General features: G+C 36.0%; 1 protein-coding gene across 8 annotated transcripts in view; it reads left to right on the top strand.

Moving 5' to 3' along the window:
* The window catches only part of DIAPH2 (diaphanous related formin 2), a 233,921-nt gene that overhangs the window by 54,386 nt on the left and 166,073 nt on the right, over positions 1-13,462 (top strand). For all 8 annotated transcript variants that reach the window (XM_030498240.1, XM_030498235.1, XM_030498237.1 and 5 more), the window contains one exon: positions 667-781. In XM_030498240.1, coding sequence (XP_030354100.1) covers positions 667-781 — 115 coding nt within the window. The remainder of the gene's footprint in view (positions 1-666; positions 782-13,462) is intronic.

Below are 13,462 nucleotides of genomic sequence, written 5' to 3' on the forward strand. Positions count from 1 at the left end.
TTAAAAACTGGAAGAGGAACATCTTTTGAAAACAAAATAGCTGTTCTGAGTCATACATGAAGAGTAAAGTTGGCTTCTATATTGCAGAGAATTTTCTTCTTTTAATATAGCCAGTATCAAATAAGATGCTATAATGAAATCTGTGTTTACATTTGAAAAATGGAAACTATATAAAAATATGAAGGGTAAAGTTATTACTGATATTTAAAAATATAATTCTTTCTACAGACTTAATACTGAGTCACTGAAAGTTCCACACTGACATCTCTTTTGCAAACAAGGTGTTCTGTACTCTGGCAGTGTAAGAAAGACTATTCCTTCTACAGTTCTCAAGTAGCAGGGATGTGTATCAGTGGTGAAGAATTTGGGAACTCTCTAGAAAGCAATCAAGAGAAATCTGGAACACTTTCAAACCCAGATGCTAATACAATACCAAGACTGTGTGGAAAACATGTTGAATTGGAGAAATGTAATAAAAATACTGCATAGATAAAGGGCGTTGATCCAGTTGTGGTTTGTTCAGGAAGCATCTTGAAGAGAATATAATGCCAGGAACATAGCTAAATGTAATTCAGTCCAATTATTACTGAAGTCAAGTAGCGCTGGCTTGAACTTGGCTATTGCAAATACTGGTTAGTAACTGTGGAGATGCCACTTCTGTTTCAGATTGAGCCTCAAGAAATAGCAGAAAACAGCTTTTGGGTAAAAGCTGAAGAAGAGAAGTTTGAAAACCCAGAACTGTTCGCGAAACTGGCGCTTACTTTTGGAACGCAAATGAAAGGTACATTCTTGTTTCATTTTGTATTATGCTTTTATTAAGTTTCAAACTGTGCAACGATAGTCTCTTTTATCCTTTATGTAATACCATGGAATTCACATAATGTTTTTATAGCAGGAAGATTATTTAAAATGCATATTTTTATTAAGCATAACAGTATATTACAAGAATTGCTCTTCTCTCACAATACAGCATGACGGGAAGAACCTTTTGTAATAATACCTCTTAAAAGTGCAGGGTATGTTGCAGACAGATGTGAATTTTTTCTGTATTAAATTATAGTTATATTTAAATTCTAATCCTAAAATCATGCTTATCTGCGTTAATATTCCAAGCTGTAGGAACTGTAAATGGTCAGATTCTTTTAGGTATTCCACATGTGGATAGTCTGTAGCATAACAAAAATTTACCTGCTTGTATCACTCTGCTACATCAAAATCCTCTCTAAGTAATGTACCAATTACCATATGCAGTTAAATCACAGAATCACAACTCTATACTATGCCTATTGTCATGATTCTGGAATATGTAGGTTGAAACCATGGTTCTTTTCAAAGTTCTTGTGTTTCTGTCCTTGTTCTTTGCACCTTTTTTCTTTTTTTATGCAGCTCTCATTAAAAGAAAAAAATAGTATTTAAATATACCCCTTTAATTAGTATTTACATTTGTGTTGTAATCTAAGAAGCACACACATACACCAGTTATGCAGTTAAACTGTTTTAAGTTAGTTTTCAAAGAGTTGAATGTGTGAGCACACATTCTTTAAACTGTTTGCATAATGCCATGGGAAAGTGTCCGATAGTCTGCTGAGTTTTGTTGGAACACAGTGTGAAATGGGTCTGTTTGACTACAAGGGAACAATGCCGTGAGAATAAAAACTTGGCTGGAGCCTTCTGTCAAGTGTGACTGAGGCTGCTCAGGATGTCACATAAATAGCTCTTCTGCTGTTGGTTTTAGATGAAAAAAAATCATTGATTTCTCGAACACTGAATTTATTCAGTAAGAGATTTGATGATAATACCTTGAGTTGGAAATGCAGTTCCTTACCAGTGAATATTGGTTATGATTTTGATACTTTAATACCATCTTTAGCTCTTCATGGCTTTCAAATGGTCTCTGATCACTTCTGAAGCTGCACACAGCCTCTTCATTATTTCCATGGTTATTGGTCAATTGATCAGTATTTCATATGTGGCCGTTTCCCGGTCAGTTGTTTCCGGCACTGAAAAGAGACAAGTACTGTTGAAGTATGGTTCAGTAATAACTTAGGAACTAATGAGGAAGCCCAATGAATTAGAGTCCAGGAAGTGGAAGGTAGATACTGAAGTAATGAATTCCTGATCTAGCTACAATTCTTTTGTCCATTTATCAGCCAGTTAAGATATGACATACTTTAGGTATGTGTGGTTCTTGGATGTATCAAGTGTTCACAGGCCAAATCTGAATAAGCAAACCCACAGTTAGGATTTTGAAGTGAATGTGTGAACTGATTGTAAGCATTTGTTTTTCTTTACTTTTTGGCTTGGAGAATTAGCAGTTCATGTGGTGAGTTGTATTTTAACCATAGGGAGTCTTCTGTTTAAATTCAAACTACTGGCATGCTCTAGCTTCTATGAATTATGTGAGGATTTTATTACTTCAAAATTAAGTTGTATTGCACATAGAGGTTTGTAGTATCCTGGTTGTTGTGTGTGTGAATTTCAGGAGTAAGAACTACAGTTTATACGAATACAGTGTTTGAAAAGTTAAGTCAAGATAAGGAAGGTCTCTCAGAGGACCTTAACTTTCTTGAACCATTTCTTGAGTGAATTGCTTGAGTTATTTTTGAATATGTCTTTTTCTGTACTCTTTTGAAACCCCTTCAAAGAGTTAGTCATAGCTGTGTTTTTCATAAGATAAATATACAGTTCTTTCACTCAGAGCTCATGCTCTTTTCAGTAGTCGCTGAATTTGAGCCATTAGTATTCCGCTTTTACAATGCTTCCCACTTTCTGCTCTAAATGTTCAGATATTACATGCAGTAATACAGAAGCATCAACTGCTGTAATTTAACGCTTTTTTCCATATCTTAGTTTGATAGATTCTTGGTTCATAGCATTGCAGTGAGATTAAAATGATGTGGAGTTCACTGGTTTTAGTGTGACAGCAAGACAGGAAAGCCTTTAAGGGAAAGAACCCCCAGCAGCAGCTAACGCTTGCGATGCAGTGAGATCCTTCTTAATGAAAACGACAAGCTTCTGCCTTGAGCTTAATTCTTTCATCAGAAATCTGAAGAAATGTTTCTGAATTCCTGAAAAGATTCTTCATTAAAAATGCTGAAAAAACTCTCTTGAAATGTTGACATAGCTGTTGGTTTGATGTGAGAAGAAATTCCTGTTGACATAGTTGCACAGTTGTAAAACTACAAACAACAGAAACTCTCCCAACAGCTTACTGTGGTGATGGCCTGGCAGAGATTTTTCCTGTTCCTCCTTGTGTTGTTCTCAGTTAATGGTTGTAGAAAAAAAGTCTGCCCATCCTTCATTGTGGCATGTTAAAAATGCTACTACATATTACCCAGGATATTAAAATCTTATTTGGCTGACTAGTAGAGATCATCAGTGTGGTCTGTCTTTAACTTAAAGTTTTTCTTAATACTTGAAAACCTACTAGAAGTCAAGAAGAGTCTCTGAGCATTCCAGAATAATAGCATTCCACAAGCAATTGTTTTCTGCAGCTGCTATCTGCAAAGGGACACACTAAATGATATTCATGTTTCTTCCTCACCTTTCGCCTTAACAGCCACAGGCAGCTCATAAATCCCCCAAATACTTATTTCAAGCATAATGTAGGATCAGATTTCTCTTCTGCTTTAATTCTATTGTTTGGTGTGGTCTCCTAATGTATTACAGGAAAATGAGCGAAAGACAAATAGAAATGCATTTTATTCTCTCTCAAGAGCACAGTCAGCAAGTAAAACAAATAAATGGATGAGTGGAAGAAAACTGACAATTGCCAAAAGCAATTGTGATGACTTAAGTGTTTACTATCTTGTATTTCATGGCATTTTGGAATGCCAGTGGGAATAATAACTGAAGTAAACAAATGATAGTATACACACTTATTAAAAACTTGTGATTTCATAGAGGTTGCAGCACTCAACTTTGATTAAACCTCTGAATTCTATTCATGATTCTGGCACAATGAGAATGAAACTTTGGGGGTTTCCTCATTTAACATAGTTTCGATTTAAGAAGAACTTTATACTGATTGTCACTAACCTATGTGCTGCCTTTGCTGTCAGAGTACTGCCTCTTTTCAAGGAAGGCAGTCAAAGTTGCAGGGAAGTGGTACTTTTGGAGACCAAAACTCTGTGTGTGGAAGTCATAATAAGACGCTTCTGAAGCACAATTTTCATTACTTAACAAATGACTGTATCAGTTCACTGCCTGTAAAATATGTTTAATCACAGAGCACCAGGAACAAAAACAAATGGTCACCGACTGCTAAAATAATTTTACTTCAAATCTACTTAAAACAGTGTATTTTTTCTCTTAAAAAGTATCATAAGGTTAAATCTTTACTTGTTACTGTAACATTAGATATTTAATACCGAAGCCCTGTGAATATATATAATGTATTTAGTTAGGTTCAGATCAGTACTAACAGTCAAATTGCATTATTCAGTCTGTGGAATCAGTTACTGAGCACAGTTATGAAAACATCTGTTGACCAGGGAGCAATTGGAACATTAAAAAGTATTCCCTTTCAGACTTTACGAGTTTTTGAAATCTTGGGCTTTGAACTAAGTTAACTGAGATCTAATTATCCTGGTCTCACTACAGTCTGGAAGGAATTTCTCCATTTTTCTTCAAGAGAAGTACATATAGTTCAAATTCCTCTTAGAGGCCTCTGACAAATGGACTCCAGGGCTTCAAATTTTCATTTAAGATATTAGATGAGTGTTTTGAGCTTGAATTGTGCTTCCGGATGCAGAGGTGGAAACAATGATTATAGTCTCAAGGACCATTTTGGCAAGTCAATGATATTCCAGATCAGGTACCTTTGAAAATGAATGGGCTACTGTGGTGGTTGCTAATGAGTTGGGTGGTATTAAGATGTGGGACAGTTGTTGCATTGTGGGTGATAATGAAACACATAGATGCATATTTCCTTGTGTAGCTGAACAGAGGAAAAGAATAAAGATGGTATTCGTTTCCAATCAGTTACTTGTTTTCTTTTGACCTGGTTAATTCAGAGAGAGAATCTAATATCATCCAGAAATTTATTTTGTGACTCATGCATTGCTTTAACACTGAAAGCAGTGATTTTGCTGGTGAAAACATGCATCATCCTTTTACAGTTTTTTGAGTCACGACTTGAAAATTTCAGGCTCGGTAGTACTTGGTTTGCAAAATACTCTTATCATGGATTGATTTGTGTTTTGATATTTAAATAGCAACAGGAAGGAATTCGTAATAGCAAATCTTTAAAATCATTTAAGCAGATCATGTTGTGTTGTGCAGCTAGAACGTTACTTTTCTACTTTTTGCTTTTGTCCCTTAACTGACATCAAATTTGACCTTTGGCTGCTAGTGTCAGGCAGAAAAGCACCAGCAGTGAGGTGTAAGCGGTGCTTTGGAACACGGTCTCAGCCCCCACCCTGTATTGGTATTTAATTTTCTGAGTGCTAAATATATATATAATTGTGTGATGTAGTGTCTTATAGCAGGTGAAAGTAGAGAATTAAAACATTATGGCTCTGTAGATAAGTTGTGATACATCATATGGGGCCTCAGATAACTTTGTCATAATGTAACAATATTCAATACATCAGGCCTGCTGCTATCAAAATCACTTTTCACTGTTTGATTGATAGTCTAATTGCAAAACACTACAAAGCAAGTTAATGCCTTCTCCCTAAAGGATCATGTTAATTTCTGGCTCTTGTAATTTAGGTTGTGTATTTTGCCAGTCAGGAATGATAGTGGTGCTCTGAAGAAATTAATTATGTGTACAGTAGATCTGTAAAGGTAGTAATTAGTACATAATAGTCTGTAACTACTGGGATTGTTCCAGTACAGAATTCATTATCCATCCAACTTATCTCAAGGGGAAACATCTCGATCAGGGTTCTCTTGTTTCTTTATGATTAGACTTCTAAAATACAATTCAACAATCATTTTGATCTTCTAAAAATTGAAGTAAGGTTTCAATAGCTGGGTTGTACTTTTCACATAATGGGAGTTGGAGAAAGTATGAGAGAAAATACCAACTTGCATGTAAATCATAATTGAACAAAACATGAAGAAAATAGTTTTAGATGTATAATGTAATATATGTAATATAAAATAGATTAAATAGCTTATTTTCATACGGTCTTGTTTCAGTAATTAGAATATGAAAATTCAGGTGCTGTGCAGTCCTACCCTTGGTATCTTTCTCTGAACAACTTTTAGGACTCATCTGTAGCTTTAAAATATTAACAATCATGAAAAATTAGTGAAACACTGATGGAACTATCTAAAATATAGTTTTAACTTGTTCATGTTCTGAGTCAGTGCCGGATTTTACTATCTAAACTTATTTTGCTGGTTGAGGAGGAAGAGGGTTGAAATGGACAACTGGAAGTAGTATGAAAAGGTTGTGGGAAAAATTTAAGGGCATAACAAACATACCAAAAAAGCTGAAGAACAGTCCAGGGAGACAACATAACTTCTGAGGAAGATGCAACATGAGACATGATAAGGTGAAGGAAAAGGTGATGTTTAAGTAACACCAACTACAGTGATGATATCAACATCCTGTTTTGTCAACATTATTAATAATGCTTATTTGAGGAGAATAGTTTCTTTTTTAGGCTGTAAAGGTTAGACTGTGACTAGTTCAGGAAACTGTGCTTGTGTAGAACTCTAAGCAGGTAAAAGGGCTTCTCCAGATGAGCTTATTGTAAACGTGATAAGGGAAATGTTCTTTTAAAATTTGTTGGAAATAGTGAGGAGACTGGTTGTTAAAATAGACGAGGGTGGAATACTGGCTGTTATTGTACAATAAGGGGTATCATAGATGTATGCAGGTGTGGTGCTCAATGTTTTCATTAACAAAGTATAAAAACCTTATATGGAGGCTTTAACACTTACTTGTACCTTATTAAAGTGTTAAGTCCAATCAAAATACAACAAACACCATTATTCTACTTAGGTTGATACTAACACTCAAACGTAAACTTATCATCCACCCCTTTTTTCTTCTGCTGTTATGCTCACTCACCGTCTGTCCCCCTGAACAGCGAAGCTCAAATGGTGTTGCAAGAAGTCATCAGCATCTGGTTCTTAACCACAAGTTGTATGATCTTACGGTGGTGATTTTCCTTTTCTTAAGTTTGCTTGGGATTGTTCTAGCTTGCTGGTAAATACTATTTAAAAGATATTGTCAGGTTTTTATTCTTCTAGAAGATCAGTGACTAGTGTCCTCTGTTTGCCTTTGTTGATAAGGGGAGCTTATCAAGACTTCTTTTAGTTCTGGTAAAGTTTCTGTATGTTATTCTTCCATGCCTCAAAGTACTTGCATGACTACATTCTAATAAAGTGAATTATTAAAACTTCAGCAGTGGTAGTCTTTTGATTGCCACCTACTTTCTGTGGATAACATGGCATTTGAGGTCTAAATGTCAGCTTTCTTGGAGTTCTGAATTAAAAGGCCATCATGTAGGTGGGCTGCTATTCCCACCCACTTTAGCTTTCAATTTCCCTTGCTTGCGGCATCCACATGAACACCTTGTTATACTTTACATTCATGTTTTCCATTGCTGAGAACACATGCCAAAAAATTTGAACAATCTAACTACTTCAGTATTTGAAATTATTCTTTTTCCTTCCAAAATTCTATAGTACAGCAATAAGAAAGACACAAATGTATTTAGTTTCTTTATGCATGTTAACAAATCAGATAATACAAACTTAGGGAAATGCCATGTCCTTAGTTTGTTTTTATTAGGCTTTAGTTAAAACAACCCTTCTGGTTGGAACACATTTTTTTGACACTATTGACAAGTCTGTAGCCTCTGTGTGCATGTATATAGTGTAGTCTTGTTAACATCATGTGGGACATGGTCACATTATGTTCGCATGTGGACAACCCATGTACAGTCTTCTGTGAGTTTTCCTTGAGGCCTTTTTGCTGCTATTCCTTGAGCCGTTGAATGGTCACCATAGTTTCTGTCTTTTGATCCTTATTGTACCTTCTAATTTCAATTGTGTAGGGTACCTTCATGCAAGAAGAGAATGTACAAGTGGCTACCAAATCACCCAGTCAGGAAGGGCATTTTAAAGCCCTTTATGTTTTTTGTGGTTTACGTTTGATATAAAGCAGGCTGATTTTTGATCTTCTGAAGAAAATAGTGTGTATTTTTTTTCCTCTGTGAAACCACCCATTCTTAAAGGACAGTGTGTTACTTCACAGGGTTTTTAAAAAACCCCACGTTTCTAGAGTGACTTAAAGTCTTTCTATTTATACCTGTGCCAGATATTGAGGAAAGGGAGAAAGAAAGAAAGACAGGCTAGTTGCAATGACTTCTGTTTCTTCTCCTTCCCTCCCTAGGTAACAGGGATGTCTTTCTGATCTGAAATCTATTATTTTAACCCCCTCTGTGACCAGGTAGTCTGCTGAAGCAGAGCATTCTCATTGAAATAATTAAGTTTGCATGCATTAAATGCAGTTATAAAGTTCTTATTTTTCCGTTGAAGTGATGTAATATTTCAGGTTTGATTCTACCTCTCTGCACTGTTCCTCTGCGAATATTACAAAGCTTACATTCACTGTTACTCTTGACTGACAGTTATGAAATATGCATCATTCTTCATCAGCCTGCCCTTTCTGCTTGACATAATGTAACATTTTTAGTGGGGAAAAGAAGGTTTTGTCTCATCTTTTCAGTTATTTCTTAGTAAAGAGATAACCAGCAGCCGAAGAATGAGGTCGGTGCATCATTAAACTTGAAGGAAAACTATTTGCATTCATTTACATTTGGTATTTATAAAGAAAAGGAAAAGGGATTAGTACTTAAAAAAAAAAAAAAAAGGATCTGAATTTGATATGCAGAGAAGCCCAGATCAAATCCACCAGAGAACTTTAACTTTTACAAGCTTTAAAGGGGTTCTGGTTTGGCCAAGTTCCTGTAACACAGCTGTATTTGTAGGTGTGAGAATGCAAGCTTCAGTTTAGTACAGGAGTCTCTGGTGTGAAGCACAGACACGTTGTACTAGCTCAGCTATGTGCATTGTTTTGTGGAAATTAAAAGAAAGGAGAAAAAAACCCCTAAGTCATAATGTGTTTGTTTCTGGATTGCCAACTGCAGGTGGCTCCCTTGGTCTTCTGATTATTTCAGGACATGGATGTTTCGTTTCCTTTCCCTCCTCATCCTCTCCTTTTCAGAAGTATATGAATCCAAACCAAAGGCAGATGCTGCTTCACACTGTCGGGTCCCCAAATATTTGAGTCTTACAGGAATTTCATTTAGTTAGATTACATGCTTAGGTCAACAGTCTGCGTAGCTCAGTTTCACATAGAAGTAAAGCAGGCTGCTTTGTTTTCACCTTTCAGTGTATTTGAAATTGTTGTTAGTCAACAACAGAATAAATTCAAGTACCAGAAAGGAAGAGTGAGTTGTTACTGTGCTATTTTTCATCTTTGCCTTTTCTCAACTGGATTTATCCTATAGGTAAACTGTCAAATTCAGGGGTGGAAAAAATTTTGCATTGTGTAAATAAACTTATGCCTTAAATTGTTGCCACTTAGCTTAGATTTATATATGTGCGTCTATAATTATATTTTTATATTATATGCTCTTTTTAATTCTTTAATGATATTAGAGTTAATTAAACAACGATCACAATAAATGCATAAGAATGTATTTCTTGATTAAGGGGGGAAAAAATTGTAGGTAATTGCTGGGGAAATAAAAGCTTTTTTTAATCAGAAATGTCAGGGGCAGTTTGTACAAGATAGTTTAAACATCCTGGGTTCTTAAACCACGACATTAAAGTATCAAGAGAAAATAGAAGGGGGCTAAAAGGTGTATGTATTCAGTTTTGCATCAGGTCCTAAGGCTTACCAGCAGAGGTTGACTCCTTAATAGTTATACTTCATTTCTAAGCTTGCAATAGTGACACAGAGAAGGACATTGGGAATGATGCATGGGGTTTTGCTGCAGCTGGGCTATTGTTCAGGAGTGTCATAGATGAGGCCTCCCAAGAATTACTTGTATGTATGCTCCTGTGTAAGTTTTCTCGTATGAGGAAGCCACTGGGCAAAGGGTAGCTGCTCAATAGCACCTGCTCCAGCTGAAGGAAATGGGTGTCTTAGTTCAAGAGCATCGGTACTCATTTCATCCATCATAGCACAAAAAGACTAAAATGAGAATTGAGTTTTAAGACTCTGTTTTTAGAAGTTTTGTGGTATATTCATATGGGAAAAAATTAAAGAGGGACAGGTCAGATAGATGGAGTTTTGCTAGGTCTTGTTTGTTATTCTGGAGCTTGCTTGCTTTATGTGTGCAATAGTTAAAGTTAGCATTTCTTCAGAGCATTGGTGTTGTATCAGAAGGGTTTGGATTGAGTAGTTTGGATATTATCTTGGTTAGAACTAATACTTGCAGCTTCAGAAAATCAAATACAAGTAGTCTCTGTGAATTAAATTCTATTCAGATTGAGACAGATGGGAAATAGTTTGAGGTCTGGGATATTTGAAAGTTGCTAGCTTTATTCATTGATTGCTTTGAAGTATATCATAATGTATTCCACACAATCCTGTAGAAATCAAGTTCATTTTCAAAGTCAGCATTGTATCTATTCTGAATTCAGGTCACATGCCCTGTTGTGGAGGTGATTCCTCCAGTTCTAGTGTAATTAGCACTGCTTAACCCGTTTGAAGTTTCAGTAGGACAAGTTAGTCTTCCCACTGGAGGCTTGAGGAGTAGGGATACAAAATAGGAAACCCTGCTGGTTACTTCCTGACTCCATTACTTCTACAGAGAGACACTGATTATCTGCCTTTTTCAGTGCTAAGCATGCAACTGAGATTGTAGGGGAAGCCAAATGTGTGTATATGCTTGCTGTAAGGCTATCGTTTGGTTAAGAAAGGTGTGAAACTGAAGGTGTTTCTGAAGAATATGAATAAAGAAGTCCCTGCTACTCAGCTTTACTGCATGTTTAAATTACTAATTTTGTCAAAAAGCTTGAATGGTAGAATATAAGGAAGGGTATTTTCTTTTGTTCTGAAGTATGACTCTGTGACAATCATAGCTTTGCCCACTTAAGCATGATGGTTTTTCTGCTTGGGTAATTTTAGGTATTGATATTCCTTCAGTAAACTTTGGGAACTGCTGATAATTCTAAAAATGTAATAAATGATTAAACCTCTTTATTTCATTCATAAAAGTCTGCTTTTGGAAATTGTAAGAACTGAATTTCAGAAAGTTTGGTTGGTGGTGTGGTGAACTTGTAGCTGAGTGTTTTGTGTTAAAGGCTTGGAAGGAAAAATATTGGAGTGAGAACAGCCATGTATTGTCTCAAAAGGTCTCTTGTAGGTGTTTTTAACAGTGTTGTGGCTGAGCTGTCTTAGTTACAGTGCCTTACATTTTAGGTGGTAGCTTTCAGAATTCACATAAGTATTTGTTAGACCCGAGTTCTCAGAATTTAAAAACGAAACTCTTGAAGAGGAAAGGTGGCAGAGTCAGTTCTGACTCTAGAGAAATGTCAGCGGGAGGTAAACTCTCCAAGGCAGGCAGTGTTTTTTTCCTGCATTTGATGTGTCAGAGGTTCCTATTAGAAAACAATAAAGCTCACCGCTTGTCACGCACAAACAAATGGATTGCCCACATACATCTATTCAACAAGTTTGGAACTCCAGCCTCTAGTGTGATAACTCTCTTAGTAGTTAGTACATTGTGTACCTACTGTATGCCTTGGTTTTTTTTTTTTTTTTGAAGGGAAATAGAGCTTTTGTTTGCAGCATCTTTATAAAATACAGCAGCGGAAGAAAGGCAGTTTTGTATTCTGAACTGTCTCTTCGGGTCTCGGTGATGCAGTGCTCAAATAAACCATAGCACATTTAACGAGGACTTGAGGACAGAGACACATGTACTAGGCACACCAGGGAAAGGGATTGTATACAAAGACTAATTAGCATGAAATATGAATACATTCATGAAGTAGTCTTGATCTATAATGCTCTTACGGAGAGTATTTTTTCCATTAATTCAATGAAAAAGAAATTCAGAAGTAGAACTGAAAAAAAGAAGGAGTTGAACTGAAAAAAGATGTGGGTTTTGTTTGTGTTTAAACAAAAAACTGTATTCCTGGAATAAAACGCATGCTGTATGAATAGGTAAAAAGATTAGGTTGAAATGAATGCTTTCACTAATGTCAAATGAGAAAGAAATAACCCTCAGAAGAGACTCTTCTTCAAGTATTTAAACTTAATTTTTTGCAAGGGAATCTAAGTAAGATACTAGAAAAAGCTATTAAATCTGAAGCTAGTTACTCAGAGCATGATTAAATAGCCCATTCCATGGATTTTACAGTAATTTTTTGTTAAATGAGCTGTTAAGATTATCTGTTGTGGAATTTTTCCTAAAGGGTGTCTTATCTTTCATGTGTAAGAATTTGCCTCTGTATCTACATAAAATACACTGAGTTGGAGGTCAATCTCTTGTCACTTCTAGGTTGGTGTTCTGTAACTCTGTGCAGGATAGTTTTAAAACAATGTCTCTTTCCTTCTGATCTATTACTTGTAGCTGTGTTTTCTGGAAGCTATCTCAATATTGGTAAAGGTAGCTCCACATGTAGTTACTTCTGAAAAGCTGAGCATTGTAAGGTAGGTTCTTCACCCGCAGTAAAGCCATGGAGTTGGCTGTGAATTTGTGACCCAGGTGAAGGTGGGAGGGAAGAAAAAGTGTGAAGGAAAGGATGGAAAACAGATCAACTACTTAGCAGGAAAGTTTATACTGACAATTAAATAGGCTACGCACCTACATTTTAATATCCTGAAAGCTTCAAGCAGAGTTCCAGGAATAACAGTGTACCTGTTTAAATAAATAAAACCCCACTGTACACAAAAATGGAGTTACAAGCAAAATTTATGCTCTTACTTGTAAAATAATTCTTTTAAGTCTGTATTAGAGATGTGCCCTCCATCTTTCAGCAGGATCATAGCTGGCACATACCACATGACTTCCTAAATGTACTTTCTCTCAAATTTCTCTTATATGAAATGCATTGTGGTTTTTTTCTGTGAAAGTGTAAATGGAGAAAATGTGGTCTGGTTCATGGGCTAGTTCATATCGTGCTGACCTGCAGTGATGTTGTAATTGCAAAAAGTGCTCCCCTCTCTATGCCTCTTGGTTTTATGTGCAAAACTGATTTTTCTTCCTTGCCTACCAACAAGGTACGCTTTTGAGATTGCAACTGTCAACTGATTGATAGTTGTTTCAACCTATGTTGTTAGGAGATGCTTTGAACAGAATATCTGCCATTACACAAAGTTCTGCCATCTATATACAAAGTAAGGATAGATCTGTTATCTGAATAAAGGTTCTTTAGAGGAAGATACATTAAAAAGCTATCTCAAGGATTAAGAGTTAACCATCATGCTGTTAGGTGTCTGAATTCCTTGAGAAATTGCAAATACGAGGTACCTAGGCATTAA

This window comes from Strigops habroptila, chromosome 9 (assembly GCF_004027225.2).
Source record: "Strigops habroptila isolate Jane chromosome 9, bStrHab1.2.pri, whole genome shotgun sequence".
NCBI lineage: Eukaryota > Metazoa > Chordata > Aves > Psittaciformes > Psittacidae > Strigops > Strigops habroptila.